At 39.6% G+C, this 18,955-nt stretch overlaps 3 protein-coding genes and 1 long non-coding RNA gene across 11 annotated transcripts in view; 3 read left to right on the forward strand and 1 right to left on the reverse strand.

Moving 5' to 3' along the window:
- LOC307153757 overlaps positions 1–8,232 on the reverse strand; it is a 68,223-nt gene extending 59,991 nt beyond the window's left edge. Inside the window, exon 1 of the long non-coding RNA XR_013820203.1 lies at positions 5,738–8,232. This is a non-coding gene — a long non-coding RNA (uncharacterized lncRNA). The remainder of the gene's footprint in view (positions 1–5,737) is intronic.
- LOC307153743 (asparagine synthetase [glutamine-hydrolyzing]-like) overlaps positions 1–9,485 on the forward strand; it is a 35,961-nt gene extending 26,476 nt beyond the window's left edge. For 3 of the 8 annotated variants that reach the window (XR_013820196.1, XR_013820198.1, XR_013820199.1), the window contains exons 16-24: positions 343–528; positions 1,108–1,209; positions 1,306–1,430; positions 3,016–3,142; positions 4,183–4,289; positions 4,546–4,639; positions 8,339–8,420; positions 8,653–8,808; positions 8,895–8,960. Coding sequence is in view for 4 of the 8 variants with exons in the window: in XM_079863355.1 (XP_079719481.1) it covers positions 343–528; positions 1,108–1,209; positions 1,306–1,430; positions 3,016–3,142; positions 4,183–4,289; positions 4,546–4,624; positions 8,230–8,251; positions 8,339–8,420; positions 8,653–8,808; positions 8,895–9,104 (1,196 nt within the window). In the remaining 4 variants the exon portion in view is untranslated. Of the gene's footprint in view, positions 1–342; positions 529–1,107; positions 1,210–1,305; positions 1,431–3,015; positions 3,143–4,182; positions 4,290–4,545; positions 4,925–8,229; positions 8,252–8,338; positions 8,421–8,652; positions 8,809–8,894 lie in introns of those variants that run through there. The other 5 variants (XM_079863356.1, XM_079863358.1, XM_079863355.1 and 2 more) reach the window with 4 other exon arrangements.
- Positions 1–18,955, forward strand: part of palmdb (palmdelphin b) — a 145,694-nt gene that overhangs the window by 98,678 nt on the left and 28,061 nt on the right. The gene's annotated exons all lie outside the window — the stretch shown is intronic.
- On the forward strand, positions 5,112–8,051 carry LOC307153748 (uncharacterized protein; the record flags this gene model as incomplete). Its single annotated transcript, XM_079863366.1, has 2 exons — positions 5,112–7,014; positions 7,209–8,051. 2 exons carry the CDS (start codon positions 5,112–5,114, stop codon positions 7,229–7,231), a joined length of 1,926 nt encoding a protein of 641 aa, XP_079719492.1. The 3' UTR covers positions 7,232–8,051.

Raw genomic sequence — 18,955 nt, forward strand, 5'->3', positions numbered from 1 at the left:
TTAAAATGAACGACTACAGGTCGATCAGAAAAACCTTTAGTCGAGAGCAGCCCTAATGTTTGTGCTGCACGTTTCAGGGTGAAGCACGGCACTGTTCTTTTACGTACCTCGAGCTCATCATCTGGTGTTTTCAGTGTTTCAGAGTGGCTTGGTTCACAGTAAATGCTGCTCCACTCAAACACATCTCTACATCTGCTCTGAGTTTGGGTTACATTTAGGAACACAACATGTGGCAACCATCTTCCCAAACTTGTGATGAGAAGTGCTTCTAATCCAAAAGAGAAGCTGAGGTTTTCTGCCAAAATAAAATATTCATGGTTCACTGTGATTTAATCCAAACAGGTTTGACAGAGATCACACACTCCATGTCCACCCCTGCAGAGATCACCCCCTTCCCCCCAGGACACTTTGAGGAGTTTTACTTGAAGCCGAATGGAAAAGTCAAGTCTGTTCAGATGGAGCGCTTCCACTGCTGCACAGAGGAACCTAAACATGCCTCCTATAACAACCTTCAGGGCCTTGGCACAGGTAGATGTCATATAGTGACGTAAAAGTAGTCCAGATTATTTGTGCATTTCTATTTCACATGTTCTGAAGCCATTTGATAGCTTTGTGTGACACTGAAACTGAGTTTTTGTGTGACCCTCTTTCCAAGTATCATCAAAAATCATCCCAATCGCCTCTTGTTCTTTATACTCCTCCTTTGCCATGTTTTTGTTTTTCTTTTATTTTCTTCTGCAATCCAAAACTCCCTAACCTGTCTCTCCGTTCAAATCCTTTCTTCTCGCTTTCCCAGAAAGCTGCTGTAATTTGCTGATGGAAATGACTGTAATGAGCCATATGTTGCCTAAAAGCGCATGTTGTCTACTGTCAGGAGCAATTTGAATGATTTTGATGGTGCTAACAGTTGAAGAGTTACGGTAACGTGAATACAGCTTGGTTTGTGTCGCCGCCAACACAACCAGTTTAATAGAGTTAAATATCTATGGAACAGATGAATGTAAGAGTTACTTCTAGAACCTCCCTGTAATATACATCTGCTTACACCACCATTTACTGTACCATCAATCAAAACTATAGAGAACTGAATCTCTCCCTTGTCATCAGGCTTTGAATTGGAGACGGTCAAGAGCAACATTAGGATCCTGTTTGAAAATGCTGTAAAGAAACGCTTGATGGGTCAAAGAAGAATCGGCTGCCTCCTCTCAGGTGCCTGTGCTGCTCTTTCTGTTATTTGCTTTAAGTGGGTTTGTTACTCTGACTTTTTTATTACATTCACCCTATCCATGATGGTTTTATTTCCAGGTGGTCTCGATTCCAGTCTGGTTGCCGCGACACTCGTGAAACTGGCCAAAGAAGAGCTTCAGTATCCCATTCAAACTTTTGCCATTGGTGCAGATGACAGCCCAGATCTTCTTGCTGCCCGCAAGGTAAGTGACACTGTACATTCAGCATATCATATGCACTTTATGCTTCTATAGCCTGAACATGTGCTGCACTCTCTTTGGATAGTGCATTTCTATGCATTTTGTGTTGACTTAAAAGCATTATATGCTAGTGTTGTCATGATTGTGGAATTTCTAACCTCGATAAAATACCTTAGAAATATCGAAGGTTTAATACAATTCTTGGATTCTACAGGGAAAAATTTAGTTTCTGAAGAAAATTGTGTACATTTTTCAATCTGATGCATTTTAAGAGCAAAAGTAAAAGCATTAACCTTTTACTTTTACCTTTTTAAACTTTGCAATGGCTTTCTGCCTGTACTTTAACGTGGACTCAAACCCCCCTGTTTTATTACTGATGGTTCACACCTCAGATTTGAAAAAAAGCTCAAGAAATGGTTTGTAAAGCTGTGGAAAAGTGGGAGTGTAGCGGGTGAGAAGAGGGGAAAAAACAACCAATAATACACAGATCTACAAGATGCTCATTATACAAACAAATGAATATTAATGAGCAGAGAAAAAAAAGAGTAGGGGGCATCATTATGTATTTTAAAAATATAACCCTATGACAACAAACTCATAGGGTTTGTATTGTATCATTAGAGACTACTATCAACTATTATTAACAAATTAAAGTCCCCGTGAACCGGAAGTTGCAAACGACTTTTCTCCAGTGTGATGACGTACTTCCAAGTGAAACGGAATATTGAACAGAGGGCAGGGTTTTACTTAGCGCTCCTCCTCTCAATCGCTCGCTCATAGCAGACTAACGGTTTGAGGGGAGTGGTTAAGCGTTTTCAAACCAAGCCGTCAAACCTACGTCATCAGAAAAAGACGCCATTCCAGACCGGAAGTAACTTTTCACATTTTGATTAAAGATTACCATGGTAAAAAAAAAAAAAAATTATATTTACTTGCACGGATTAATTGTTCACCACAAGACTAGCAATATGCGCTAACAAAGTAAATAGGGTCAATTTTGATTTCATGGGGACTTTAAAATAGGGTTTTAGAAATATCAACAAATCAGCATTATAACTTTCTAGAGCTATTGGTCTAAATGAAAAATGAGGAAGAACATTTAAAATGTCTAATACATTTATGTGCACTACAGTCTCAACGTCATTTTAAAGGCATAATTTTTTTTGACCATTCTTCAAATTTTTGGTCAACGTCATTGTCTTTTGTGTTATAATTCACTGTGTCATTGTTCATCATTAGATGTACCGCTGTATCAGTGAGCTTATTTGGACATTTCATTTGAAGAAGACACGATGAAATATGTGTGCATATACAGTACTGGTTTATGTTTGGATAAAACCACCAAAATAAAAGTTCTGTGGTTTAAAGGGCCATGAGAGTCTAAAACACATTTTTGAGATGCTTCCAGTAACAGATATGAACCGCTTGCACATCAATGGTCTAATTTTTATTATAGAGGCAAAAGAGGATCATCGTTTTTTGGATCGTTTTGTTCTTCCAGTTTAAAAATCAGTTGAATCACATGCCATATGTGGTTTTGAGTATTTAGTAGCAGATCAAGTTGGTTTTAACTGGTGTTGTGTGGCAGGTGGCAGCCTACATTGGCAGCGAACACCATGAGGTGAAGTTCACGCCTGAGGAGGGTATTCGCGCGTTGGATGAAGTCATCTTTCACTTGGAGAGTTTTGACATCACCACTGTGCGTGCCTCTGTTGGTGAGTACAGGAGCTCAGACTAATTATAGGAGTAGAAGGAACTAGGGCTACTCGCGAGTAATTATATATATAGTCGACTAGTAGTTTGTTTAATTAGTTGACTGATCGCATGTTTAAAGCTGCAATATGTAACATTTGTGTTCAAAAATGTACAAAATGTATATATTTAGTGAGTACATCATGAATCCATTTTCCAAACCATGTTTTTGTCTTATCCTGAATAACAAATGTTTATATTTGGACTATTGTAGCCCAGTATCTGCGTGACTCATCATAGACATAAACGGAGAGAAGTCGCTCTGACTATGTTCTTCCACAAGATGCCGTTTTGTTTATTTTCCGCTAGAGTGCCAAAAGTTACATGAATTAAACCGTAATGATGATTTATATGGTATAAATCAATAATGATCCTTTAATTGCCTATATATAAAATAGTGTATCAGCAATTGTGCACACATGCTCATGCTTGCTGTAGCACACTGATTATGAATGTGTTATAAAAAACAGCAAGGAGACTGTCTGAACATTTTAATAATTTATTGATAAAATTGTGTTTTCGGATGTAGAGATTTAAGTCAATGATGCTGACTCATCTCAGTAGTGGTTGTCTATATGCATTTTTCATATGGATCACATAATCTGAGAATATTTGCTTTCCATTTGAATTGATTCATTTAAAAGTAGACATTTCAAGCTTTCTATAGATGCATTTCTCATGTCTGTGAGGCAAGTATACACTGAGTTTCGGTTTATTTCGACAAGCTGAGACCGAAATGGCAGAAAGAGCATCCTGTTTGTTTTCTTTATTTTACAAAAGTTTGACATTTTATTGTTATTGCAAGTGCACAATTACAATTTCAAATGATGCATTATTTTTTTGAATAATGTATTATCTGTATGACCAAAAATATTTTTATATTTTTGCATAATTTGCTTCAGCAATATGAATTTCCTAACTCAGCATATAGCCACTAGGTGGCAACAGTGCTTTTCAGAAAAAGATTTGTATTCAGTGATTTGTTTTTGTTTTTTCTATGCAGGGATGTACCTGATATCAAAGTACATCCGTGAGAAGACAGACAGCGTTGTGATTTTCTCAGGTGATGGTTCTGATGAGCTGACACAAGGATATATCTACTTTCATAAGGTACATGTCATTTATGTTCTAGGTTTTTACTGTCAACTCCAAATGTATAAAAAAAGCTACGCTTAAAAATGCTCAAATAAAACTGGTTCTGAGAAAAGGTGTAATAACATTTGTGTAGTTTTATAATGTAATTCAATGACATTCAGACATGTTAAGAGGGACTTCACTGTGGTCATGGGGGACATTAGTGTCTTGTCATGCATTGTTAGCTGTATCTTCAGACTTGGATTCTGCTGAATTTGTGACTTTGAATTAGGCGCCGTCCCCTAAAGCGGGCGCTGAGGAGAGTGTACGTCTGCTGAAAGAGCTTTATCTGTTTGATGTGCTGAGAGCGGACAGAAGTACTAGCAGTATTCTAAGAAACTGCTAGTACTTATCAGAAGAAGCAGTCGAACAACAGGAGAGATCAGCAGTCTGTGAGTGTTTACTTTTCCCAGTAGATTTTAGCGCGGCTGTGTTGCTAGGAAGTGTGTTTTACCGTGTTTTTACTATGGTAAAAACGCACGTGTGACTTTGTTTGTGCGTCGTGACTGGTTAGTTTCGCTTGACTAAACAGGAGGGCGGGACCTGCTGTATTCAATAAAGAGGTATTAGGTGTGTATAAAATTGGTTAGTGCACCGCGGCAGCGGTCGCGGCAGCCCTCGTGTGAAGCCCTCATCGTGTTAAGACCGAAGAGTGTAAAGACCAACGACTCTACCTGTGCGACTCCACCGAGCAAGGACACCAACAAGGCACTTGAGTATTAATTTTCCCTATTTATTCCTTTACTTTCTCGTCTACACAACTTTTTCATCTGATCTATTTGTTTGTGACCTTACACTATGTGTTTTCAAATCCCTACTATTACTAACACACGTAAATCAAATGTCACACGTCAGAGGCAGTCCAATCCTAACAACCTGCGTACTTTTCCGGTGTCTTCTAGTACTATATTCTCTTTTCCTATTGGTCTCTGGAATTGCCAGTCCGCTGTAAACAAAGCTGATTTCATTACATCTATTTCTAGTCATTTGGGTCTCAGTCTACTGGCCCTGACTGAGACCTGGATCAGACCAGAGGACACTGCCACACCAGCTGCCCTCTCCACTAAATTCACTTTCTCACACACCCCTCGCCTGACTGGAAGGGGTGGTGGTACTGGTCTGCTCATCTCAAAAGATTGGAAATTTGATCATTTACTAACTCTGTGTGACAACAGCTCTTTTGAATCACATTCAATTACTATCACTAGCCCTATTAATATCCATTTTGTAGTTGTATATCGTCCCCCAGGGCAGCTCGGCAGTTTCTTGGAAGAGCTTGATGTGCTACTCTCGTCCTTCCCTGAGGATGGTACTCCTCTCGTTGTTCTTGGAGACTTCAACATCCACCTAGAAAAACCTCAGGCTGCTGATTTCCACACTATGCTTGCCTCATTTGACCTCAAGCGAGTATCTACTGCGACTACTCACAGATCAGGTAATATATTGGACCTTATCTACACACGCTACTGCTCCACTGACCATACACTGGTCACTCCACTGCACACCTCAGATCACTTCCTCCTCACTCTCAACATCAACCTGCCACGGAACACAACACACACTCCTCCACAGGTCACTTTTCGGCGAAACCTACGCTCACTCTCACCCTCTCGTCTATCCTCTCTGGTCTCATCCACACTTCCTCCACCTGATCAGCTTTCAACACTAGATACTAACAGTGCAACTGATAATCTTTTCTCCACTTTAACATCCTGCTTGGACACCTTCTGCCCCCTTTCCTCCAGGCCAGCCCGCGCCACACCCTCTGCCCCCTGGTTATCTGATGTTCTCCGGGAACATCGTTCGAAACTTAGGGGTGCAGAGAGGAAGTGGCGCAAATCAAAAGATCCTACTGATCTTGGTCTTTATCAGTCCCTCCTCTCTTCCTTCTCTGATAATATCTCTACTGCTAAAATGACTTACTATCACAACAAAATTAACAATTCTTCAGACTCTCGCATGCTTTTCAAAACCTTCTCCTCTCTTCTCAACCCTCCTCCTCCTCCTCCTTCATCAACACTAAATGCTGACGATTTTGCTACATTCTTTATAAATAAAACAACCTCCATCAGCGGCCAATTTAGCAATCCACAAATTGACACACACACTTTTCCAGCTAACACGCACTCTCTACCCTCCTTCTCTCTACTCTCAGAGACAGAAGTCTCCAATCTCCTCCTTTCCAATCGCCCTACCACCTGTCCGCTTGATCCTATTCCCACTAACCTACTTCAAGCCATTTCATCCTCAGTTGTACCCACACTCACACACATCATAAACACCTCTCTTCACACTGGTACCTTTCCCACAGCATTTAAGCAGGCTCGTGTAACCCCACTGCTTAAGAAACCCACTCTAAATCCAGCACATCTGGAGAATTACAGACCAGTATCTCTCCTTCCATTCGTCGCGAAAACACTTGAGCGAGTTGTTTTCAACCAGATCTCTTCCTTCCTTACACAGAACAACCTCTTGGACAACAATCAATCTGGTTTCAAAAGCGGACACTCAACTGAGACGGCCCTGCTCTCAGTAATTGAAGCTCTGAGACTGGCAAGAGCAGCCTCCAAATCCTCAGTTCTCATCCTGCTGGATCTGTCTGCTGCCTTTGACACAGTTAACCACCAGATCCTCCTGTCAATCCTAAAGACGAAGGGCATCTCGGGAACCGCACTCCAATGGTTCAAGTCATACCTCTCAGGTAGGTCCTTTAGGGTTTCGTGGAGGGGTGAGGTGTCTAAGACACAACATCTAGCTACTGGAGTGCCTCAGGGCTCAGTGCTTGGACCACTTCTCTTCTCCATCTACATGACATCACTAGGATCTGTGATTCAGAAACATGGTTTTTCCTATCACTGCTACGCTGATGACACACAACTCTACCTCTCATTCCAGCCCGACGATCCGACGGTAGCTGATCGTATCTCAGCCTGCCTGACAGACATTTCTGGCTGGATGAAGGACCACCACCTTCAACTAAACCTTGCGAAGACAGAGCTACTCGTGGTCCCGGCCAACCCAACACTTCACCACAACTTCACCATTCAGCTAGACTCGTCATCCATAACTCCATCTAGATCAGCCAGGAACCTTGGTGTGGTAATTGATGATCAATTGAACTTCACAGACCACATTGCAAGAACTGCCCGGTCATGTAGATTTGCCTTGTACAACATTAGGAGGATCAGACCCTTCCTATCAGAACATGCTACTCAACTCCTTGTCCAAGCGCTTGTTTTATCCAGACTTGACTATTGCAACGCTCTCCTGGCTGGTCTTCCAGCTTGCACAGTCAAACCTCTGCAACTGATCCAGAACGCCGCAGCTAGAGTGGTCTTTAACGAGCCGAAAAGGGCACATGTCACTCCTCTCCTCACAAAACTGCACTGGTTGCCAGTTGCCGCTCGCATCAAATTCAAGTCACTGACGTTTGCCTACAGAACAACCACTGGTTCTGCTCCCTTTTACTTTAACTCTTTACTTCAGACTTATGTGCCTTCCAGGAACTTGCGCTCTGCAAGTGAACGGCGTCTTGTGGTGCCATCTCAAAGAGGCACAAAATCTCTTTCTCGGACCTTTACCATGACTGTTCCCTGCTGGTGGAATGATCTGCCGAACTCAACCAGAGCGGCTGAGTCCATAGCCACTTTTAAGAAACGGCTGAAGACACTTCTTTTTCGACAGCACTTGATCCAGTAATACTAACACTTTCTCTCTACTACTCTATTCTGTTCTACTAAAAAAAAAAAAAAAAAAAAAAAAAAAAAAAAAAGCGTTTATTTAAACTGAGAAGGGTCATAGCACTTGCATTTTGTTGTCCTACTGCTAGTTTAACTGCTTCTATTGTTCTCATTTGTAAGTCGCTTTGGATAAAAGCGTCTGCTAAATGAATAAATGTAAATGTAAATGTAAATGTACAGAACCACGGCTGCACACGGGTAAGACAAAATACCCCTTCCTTCTCTTCCCTTCCCACTGTAACTTGGTGATTTCCACTGTTTGTGACGTCAAACCTTTTCCACTAGACTGGAGCTGAGAGTGCCTTTCCTGGACCACAGATTCACCGCATACTACCTCTCTCTGCCTGCAGAGATGAGAGCACCGAAGGTGAGTCCTGACACCTCACAATTCAGTGATTTATCCTTCCTCATGTCAGTCTAAAATGTGTCTGTTCCCACATCAGTTACGGTGCCTGGTCTGAAGTGTAATGCAAAAACCAAAACCCCAAATATGAGCAATAATGTTAGTGATGCTTAATTTATTGGTATTGCTTTTGCTTTTCAAATATTATATTAGTGTTTTTTGTAATCTGACTGAATAACTTGTTTGATTGGAGCAGAATGGTGTGGAGAAGCATCTCCTGAGGGAATCGTTTAAAGGGATGAATCTTATCCCAGATAAGATTCTCCGGAGAAGGAAAGAGGCCTTCAGTGATGGTATGACATCCTTGAAGAAATCCTGGTATGCAAGCCTGCAGGAGCACATCGAGTCTGAGGTACTACACATGAACACACAGACTATGATGTCATGGATGTGCACAGTACACGGTGTGTATCCTTTAATCTATCTTTTCTCCTTCAGGTGAACGACTCTCAGTTGGAGAAGGCTGATAAGCTGTTCCCTTTCAACCCCCCTAAAACCAAAGAAGGCTTCTACATAAGGCAGGTCTTTGAGAAGAAGTACCCCGGCCGCAGCGACTGGACGCCACATTACTGGATGCCCCGCTGGATCAAGGCCACCGACCCCTCAGCCAGAACCCTGTCCATCTACAAGCCTGATAAAGATGAGTAATCGCATCATTCTTCAGACCTTGGCTAAAGATTACATTCTTTACAGCACACTGTTGTGAAATATGCAATTATTCTATTCCAATTATGCCTTTTGGTATATGAAGTACTTATGGGTCATAGTAAACCACAATTGTAACTGTATTAAAAAGTGGTTTTATAATGAAAGGTACCATAAGTTGTTGTTAAACAATTTATTAAGAAAGTGTTATATACTGTAAAACACTTGTAATAATAATCATTGTCATTTATTGAGAAAATGGTTTATAAAGAAAAACACTGAAATTGTTGTAAAATTATTTGAGAAAATGGTTTATAAAGAAAAACATACCACACTGAATGTTGTAAGCATTTATTAAGCATATGGCAGAGTAGAGAGAAATTGAAAATGTATTAGAAAGAGCTTTGCCAAAGAAAGAAGAAAAATGCAAGCATGTCACGATCCACACTCAAGGAAACACAGGAAGATCCAATAGTGCAGTATGTAATTTAATAGGGAAATCCGTAATTCATAAACAGTCCAGGCAGGGGTCAAAATCCATAAAGCAATCCAGGCAAGACAGAGCGGAAAACAGACCTCAAAGTGGTGTGACGAAACAAGGACTCCGTAACAAACACTAAAACAGACAGGGTATAAATACACACAGAACTAACAATCATGATGGGGAACAGCTGGGTACAATGAACAGTGATGAGTGCAGACAAGGATTGTGGGAAATGCAGTTCCTAATGAGAATGACACCGTGGGGGAAGGGGACCTCTAGTGGACACCAGGGAACATAACACAACACTGTGACAAAGCATTACCGTCTATGTCAGGGATGGGCAACTTCAGTCCTGGAGGGCCACTGTCCTGCAGGGTTTAGCTCCAACCCTGATAAAACTCACCTGCCTGTAGCTTTCTAATTATCCTAACAAGCTGATTAGCTTGTTCAGGTGTGTTTGAGTAGGGTTGGAGATAAACTCTGCAGGACAGTGGCCCTCCAGGACCGAAGTTGCCCATCTCTGGTCTATGTGTTGCGGACGAGACACAGAGGATGTAGCGATGAAGAGAAGGTCCAGAAGAAGGAGGACGGAGAGGCAAAGGCTTTAAATAACCAGGTCCTAGGGTATTACCAATGAAAAAGTTTTAGGGAGTTTCCAGGAGGAGATTTCTGAAGATGTCAAAAAGTTGATGGACTTTAAAAAGAGCTGGAATGACATGTCCAGTCAGAGGCTGATTCACCAAGGATGGCCTCTCCATAGATGCCTTGCCATTGTGCCTCATGAAGTTAGAAGCTTGTAAATTATTTGGTTTTGATTTACTTTTATTTTTATTTTATATATTAATACATTTGATGTAAACTAGTTAATCTGTATTTAATAAAAAATATAAATAATTGAAATTAAGAAGCTCGCCTGCCATAAGTCTCTGTTTTACAAAAGATTGAGCTGAACTGACCACGGAGAAGTCTTCTGTGATCTAAATATTGTAAGTATGGAAATTCAAATGCTTATTATTTAGGACAGATTTGACTTACTTTACCTTACCTGAGAATAATTAAAATAAGGTTAAAGGTGTTTAAAATTACGCACCATAAAACAACACACATCTGCATATGGAGCTGGTTCAAAATGTATGATGCTACCTTCCTCTGTTAAATGAGCAAAATGTAAGTTTTTTTAGGTGGTTTGTTTAGTCTTTTCTAAAGAGAACTGAATTTATAATACTGCAGGCCAGTTCTTCACAGAAGTATCTTTTAAAAATGAAGCCCTGTCCACTGCCTTGCTTAAGTTCAGTGTATTTTTATCAAATATACTGGGTGCCATTCTCATCCATTTTATTTCTTCTCTTCAGATTTCTTCATTAAGCTTTATTTTATTAAACAGAATCTAAAAAGATTTGGGAACCGAATTGGTTAAAGAATGTATACAGAAACCTATAAATAATTTTGTTACTACTTTAAAACTCTTTAGAACTTAACATTAGCCAACATTGTCAACAAAAGAGTTTTATACAAAGATTCAGACAGCTTGAAGGGGATCTATTAGATTTTAAGATCAGGGGTGCATTTCCCAAAGCCAACTATGGTCACAATTTCTGTCGTTACCAACAGAGCTCAATGGAAATTGCAAACAAATTTGACTAACGTTCATTTTGGGAAATGCACCCCTGGGCTGGAAAAGTTGTTGGTTTGATTCTTACAGGCCATGAATTACTTCCATTTTGCACTTGAGCTAAGCACTTATGTTCCTTTAGTGGGAATGTCTCTTTGAGTGTTTTTGTATGTGTAGAGTTAGTTATTTGACAGATTAGCAATTGATTGGCTAGTTAAACTGCTTTTAACCAGTGAAATTAAGGGGATGATCCACTAAAAAAACCTGTTCTAAATCTGTTAAATGTTGATAACCAAACTGGTTTGGTGACCAGTGACTTCCATTGAATGGACAAAAACAGACTTTTTTCAAATTATTTTTTTGTGTTCCACAGAAGAAAGTTCTGAAAGCACCCTCACATGAGGGCGAGCGAATGGCAATTTTCATTTTTGGGTAAAATATCCCTTTAAAATGTATTTCTAAAACAGTTTGTAAATTTCTCATAGTGAAATGCCTCACACTTAAAGTAAGATTAACCATTTAGCCTTATGGGGAGTTGATATTTTAAATGTTTTTATTTGGTGCACCAACACTATAATCTTGCAAAATTAATAATAATAATTTTGGATTTCATTAATGAGATGGATGTGTATGTAACATGAGTGTATAAAGCATCTTCAGCCTCCTTCACTGACTAATCAAAGACTTAGACCTTGATGTGCACATAAGTTATTGATTGATAGAGAACCTTTCAATAAACTTTCCATAACAGAAACATGGCTCTTGATCAAACATATCAGAGATGATTACAGTAAAAATACATAGCCTATTGATTCAGTGCAAAGTGATTTCACACAGGAGGAATGCTACCCTCATATCAGGCTGGAGAATGCTAGCACCCTTGCCAGAGATTCACTTCCCTCTATAAACCATTGATTCCAGCCATTACATTCAGGCCTTTAGCTCCAAATCCCACCACACACCAGATCTGGCACCAGTAAAGCCAAGTCAGTAAATCCAGCACAGGTGGGAGATTGTTTTGGTTATTTACGACGAGATACGGGTTGGAACATATTTAAGCATGCTATGAAATGGTTTAAGTAAATTATAGTTTCTGCGTGGATATCTAGGCCTAGCCTACTATATAAGCAATATTAACATAATTTTTTAATGCAATTCATATTAGGCAACATACACCTCTTAAAAACGTATAGCCTACTTTGTAGATATCGACAGAAAGGTTATTTCACAGAATTGTCACCGACCGTTGCACTGGGAGGGCAAGATTGTGAGCATTGAGGGTTTTCAGATAGATACATTGAGTTGATTTAGATTGATTCAAATTCGTGAATAATTATAATGGATAAAACTTGTTAAAATAAGCTTGTGGTTGTGAACAGCTTGGAGTTTTTGAACGATTCTTTTGAGGAAATCAACTTTTTTAAGACGTTCACTCGTCGCCACCTGCTGGCTTAAAGGGATAGTTCACTCAAAAATTTAATTTCTATCATCATTTACTTACCCTCAGGTTGTTCTAGGCCGGTATAAGTTTCTTTGTTTTGCTAAACACGAAGATATTTTGAAGAATGTTTGTAACCAAATGGTGTAGGGGTACCATTGACTTCCATAGTATGAAACAACAACAACAACAAAACTATGGAAGTCAATGTCAATGTTGCCCCACAACTGTTTGGGTACAAACATTCTTCAAAATATCTTCTCTTGTGTTCAGCAGAAGAAAGAAATCCATACAAGTTTGGAACAATTTGAGGGTGAGTAAATGATCACAGAATTTTCCTTTTTGCGTGAACTATCACTTTAACTGTGGAAGTCTTTAGGTAAACAGTCAAAGATTCAAGTCCCTGGATCAAATTCCACTACTGTTCTTCTGGGATGTGTAACAGTTTGGTAATTGAGGTAATGGACAGTTATGCTCGGACATGTCAGGCCCTTCAGTTTAGGCGATTCCATCGAACTCCAATGCCTCGAAATCGATGAATCAATTATTTTTGGAATCGAATCTCACCTTGCAACCATCCACAGCATTATTGTGGCACCATTCATGACTCACATTTTGCTCAGTAAAACAAACTCTAGTTATTTTTGTTAGAACATAGAAATGAAAGGTTCATGTTCTGCTCCTCCTCTCACTATGGGCTTTCTGGCTGCCATGGCAACAAAAACAGAACCAGAATGGAGAATTGGGCTACAGCTGACAGCTGGGTCGTTGTAGGATTTCATGATCATAAAACATACTAACTCTATAAAGAACATGTGGCATATGTATGTGCCATTGTGACTCCTAATGCGATTCATATGTTCCTGTGTCTTTTTCAGGAAGTTTTACACAATTTGTGCACTGGAAACATGGGGAAACTGCTCTATACACAAAGGTACTTAATGAGTCTGTTACATATCAGGTGACTTCCAGCCAAAAGCATTTAAAATAAGGCACAGATAAGTGGATTTATAGGATATGGCGTGTATTGAAATCTACAGCAAGGTTAAGTTCTCATCATCATCAGCAGCTGTTTTGTCGTTTATTCACGCAAAGCTCACAGTAAAGGTTAACTCTGTCTTCTCATTCAAACTCTTTTTCACATCCACACACACGGATTCAAGAGTTCTTGCTCTACAATATCATAATATTGAAGTTATGAACACACTAAAGCAGACAGATCTCCCTGCAGGCCGAAAGAAGTGCTGTTGCACAGTGAAATCTAAGGTATGTGTATTACTTTTTCTGAAAGAAATTATTAATATTTTATTCAGTAGTAATGATGCATTATTGATCAAAAGTGACAGTAAATACATTTATTGTTACAAAATATTTGTATTTCAAATAAATCCTTTTCTTTTTAATTTTCTTTTTATCAAATAATCCTGAAAAAGTAGCAGTTTCCATTTTCAATATTGATAATAATAATAATAAAAAAAAATGTTTAGCAGAAAATCAGCATATTAGAATGATTTCTGAAGGATCATGTGACACCGAAGACCGGAGTAATGATGCTGAAAATTCAGCTTTGCATCACAGGAATTAATCAGATTTCAGATATTCAAATAGAAAACATTTATTTAAATGAAAGAATTATAATAATGTTTCACAATGTTACTGCTTTTACTGTATTTTTGATCAAATAAATGCAGCCTTGGTGAGTAAGAATATAAGACTTCTTCCAAAAATCTTACAGACTGAAAATTTTTAACAGTTAGTGTGAACATAAATAACTACACTTCTATAATCAAGCAAAAGTACCATTGAATTGTGTTCCCTTTGTGACTGACAGTTCAGTGAGATCAGGAGAGCATTGTGGGTGTTTGTGGGAGATCAGAGTCACTCCAGCGCTCTGACAGACTCTTTGTGTTGCTGATGAGGGAAAGACGCTCTAATGGATCAGAGGAAGACACTTCAGTTTTACCACTCGCTGCATCTATCTATCTATCTATCTATCTATCTATCTATCTATCTATCTATCTATCTATCTATCTATCTATCTATCTATCTATCTATCTATCTATCTATCTGTCTGTCTATCTGTCTATCTATCTATCTGTCTATCTATCTATCTGTCTATCTATCTGTCTGTCTATCTATCTGTCTATCTATCTTTCTGTCTATAGCATCCTGTTGTTATGTCATTCACAAAAGAGTTTATGATCTCTCTTCCTCCCCCCCCCCCCCCCCCCCCCCCCCCCCCCCCTCCTCTCTATTGCTCTCCTGCAGGGTTGTGAAAGAGAGACTATCACTATCTCCAACAAACAAACATTGACCGGTGCTTCAAAGATGTCAAGCTGTCATTCGGGGGTTCAGCAGAATTGAATCCTTAACATCACAACTGCATCTGGAACTGACAGATTCATAAAAGGTCTGCATTTCTCAGATGTTCAAATGGATGTACAGTTTTCTTTTACATGGATTAATTCCTCTCTTATATGACAGACTGTGTGTAGGCAGCTTGGCTCCATATTTTACAGGACAGCGTTCTGGTGACAGATTCGCCCTGGGTTTCCGTTCATTAGAGAGCCAGCGGGAATGTGGCAGGCTGCGATGGTGTTGTACGATGCGTAGCCAGCAGCAATGTCCCACATTTCTGTTCACTCTGCAAGCTGTCCCCTTAGTGTGTGTGTGTGTGTGTGTGTGTGTGTCCTGGTAAACCCTACATTATGGGGACAAAATCTGAAATACTTGTCCTTGTGGGGACATTTTTTGGTCCCCATGAGGATAACAGCTTATAAATCATCCTAAGTTTTCAGTGATGGGTAGGTTTAGGGGTAGAGTTAGTGTACAAGGATAGGCTATTCAGTTTGTACAGTGTAAAAATCATTATCTCTATATGGAAAGTCCCAAAACATGAAAACACAACACAACATCTGTATTTACCATAGTATTATGGTTTTTAAACATGGCCCCATGGTAATATCTTGTTTCTTTGGTAGTATTTGAGGTACTTTAGAGACCATATTTAAATGCCATGGTATATAATTATTACAATTGTACAGTGCTTGAAATATCACTTACAGCAAGTACCATAGCATTTCCATGTTCTTTTTGTTCATGGTATCATGATAGTACCATGGCTTTTAGAACCTGGTAATTTCTGGTATATAAATAATATAGTAATATTTTAGTCCCTCACAAAAAGTGCATGGTACTAGTACTGTGGGACTACCATGGTTTATTATGAATATTCTTGGAAATATGTAAATAAATACCATATTACATAGTACCATGGTTTATTTAAGAGTACCATATACCATCTGATACCATCACTTTACCATGGTACATCCACTGTACTATTTTGTAAGCATGGCTAACATCAAGTAAGAGTACCATTTTAAATACAATGGTATATGACTGTGGTAATCATGCTACTTATCAAAGTATCATGGTTATACAATCAGATATTGTCATACCATGGTATTTTATGTTATAAGTAGCAGCCTGTCTCCTGTTTCCTTCAGCGTAAGCGTCTTGTTTGTGTTTTTTTTACAGTATGAGGTACAGGTGCTGATGGTTTGGAAATCTCATGCAGTGCAGTCTTTCCCGCGTGTGCTGCGTGGGTCTATCTTTAGTGTGCTAGGACCAAATAACTTGGCATGGGATCAGCCCGTTGCCATGGACACTTTTGTACAAGCTCCAGGCTGCTGATTCGTGAATGTAGAGTGAAAGCACGTGCCACACGACACAGCAGATCTCAAAATCTAGCACACATTTGCCTAGCTATATACATTAGGAATTACATCCGATCATCCGAAGCATTATTTAGTTTAATTTCACAAGTGTGGCATGATTGAACACACATACAGTGTGCAATTTGATTAATCTGGGCAATAATGAGAATGTGATTCCTGCTGGGGGACAGAGCAATATAGAAATAATGAGCTCGGAGCTCATCAAGTTAATTACAATAAGAATGGTCATGGGGATTTGTGTAGTCTTGGAGCAAAAAGGCAACACTTCCAGAACAGTGATATTAAACTAGAAAAACTGGACTTACATTAAAGGAGGGAGCAAAGTGGTATCTAGGAACCGGGATATCATATACATGTATCAGCACTCACTTAGAACATCATAGCAACTATTTAGCAATGTGCTGAAACATTCAGAACACCACCACATAGCAACGCCCTGGCATCCATCCATGTTGCTATGCAGTGTTCTGAGTGTTTTTAGAATGCTTCTATTTTGTTACTATGTTGTTCTGGTGGTTGCTATGGTGCTTGATTTTGTGATGGGGATTTGATTAGTCTACCTGGAGAAAATAGGCAACACTTCTAGAACAGCGATATTAAACTAGAAAAAAAAGTGGATTTTACGGAGAGAGACAAACTGTATCTAGGGACCAGAATATCCTGGGTCACCCTAAAAACCACTCAGAACATCCTAGCAACTGATGAGCAATGTGCTGAACACAATAGCAACATCCTGGCAACCACAAACTACTATCTTGCTATGTGATTGCTGAGTGTTTTTAAAATGTTTCAATGTTGTTAGGCTGGGCGATATATCGCATGACATTGTTAGGCGCATCTCGTCAGTAAAGCAGGTTCCTTGATTAGTAGTAAATCGCCATCACCTGCTTTCAGATGGAGCGGCATTCACTACAAAGAGCCGTAGTTAACTGACAAGCTGAGCCATATCGCATTAATATCGCGGACGTATCGCCTGCGATAATTAATGCGATATGGCTCAGCTTGTCAGTTAATTACGGCTCTTTAGTGAATGCCGCTGCATCTGAAAGCAGGTGATGGCGATTTACTACTAATCAAGGAACCGGCTTTACTGACGAGATGCGCCTAACAATGTCATGCGATATATCGCCCAGGCCCAGCTAGTTAGTATGTTGTTCTGGTAGTTGCTAGGGTGCTAGATTTTGTGATGGGGATTTAAGTAGGCTACCTGAAGCAAATACACAACACTCCTAGAATGGCGATATCTTGGGAAAAGAATATCACATTTCACCTTGGCAAACACTTAAAACAAGAACACAACTAGAATTGTTTCTTGCTTTGTTGTATTTCATCATTTGTAGTTGTGTTGGGTACAAGCATCTGCTAAATGAATAACCTTAGCAACCTCATAGATACTCTATGGCAACCACCCACAACTATTGTACATTACAATGCAGTTGCTAGGATATTCTAAGTGGTTGCTAGGGAGATCTATGACATTTTGGTCCCTGGATATTAGTCCTGTCATTTTATGAAAAAAAGGTTGAACAAATTGCAACAGAAGCAAACTCAACTGATTTTGTATCCTCAAAATGTCCTGAGTAAGGAAAAAAAAAGTCCTGAAGAATCCCATTAGGGGAAAGTTTCGAAAAAGACCCAAATATAGCCTATTCATTCTTTTCCTTACGTGAATTGGGTAAAAATGTTAACCTTTAGATATCACCATGAAAATTGTTGAGTTGATTACTTACATCAAGACAAACAAAAAATGTATTACAAGTTTTTTGAAGTTGTTTGTTAACATGGACAAACGGTGCACAATAAAAGGCTCACCAGAATGGGGCAAAAGGCCCCCATTACTGATACAAATGCTTAAAGGGGTCATCGTATGCCTATTTTCCACATGCTGGTATGATTCTTTAGGGTCTTCATGTAAAGTTTGTAACATACTTTGGTTAAAATTGTATCGTCACAGCATGTACAAATAACCAGGTCACATGAAACACAGCCATCTTCTAACCGTATACATACTGGGAATTATATTCTCAGAAGGCGAAGCACTGCTACTTGGGTGGAGTGATTTGCTCACGGCACCTGAAGTTCGCTCAGAGTTGGAGTAAATCACTCCACAGAAGTAGCAGTGCTTCGCCTTCTGAGAATATAGTTCCCAGTATGTATATGGTTAGAAAATGGCTGTGTCTCATGTGACCTTGTTATGTGTACATACTGTGACTATACAAATCACAACATGTAAATAGGAAAATAGGAAAATGCTGGCGTTATTTTGTCACTTATTGGGAGCAGTATGCTAGCTGGAGCCATTTACCTCCAGTATTTGTGCTAAGCTAGGCTAGCGGTGGGTGTGTCAGACAGAGTTACGGCATGCACAGAGATGAGAAGGGTATGTATGGACTTAACGTTATCTAACTCTGGGGGATACGGTGAATAAGCTAAAGTCCCAAAAAGTCAGCGTGTTCCTTTAAATGATAATGAGCAACTGCTCACCCCACCCCTCTCTTCTGTGGGGGGTGTCGAGACAAGAAAAAATAAAGTGCTGCCTTGGCAGACAGTATACAAATGGCTGAGGGCGGAAATATGCTAATA

Source organism: Squalius cephalus (genome assembly GCF_949319135.1).
Source record: "Squalius cephalus genome assembly, chromosome: 25".
Classification (NCBI taxonomy): domain Eukaryota; kingdom Metazoa; phylum Chordata; class Actinopteri; order Cypriniformes; family Leuciscidae; genus Squalius; species Squalius cephalus.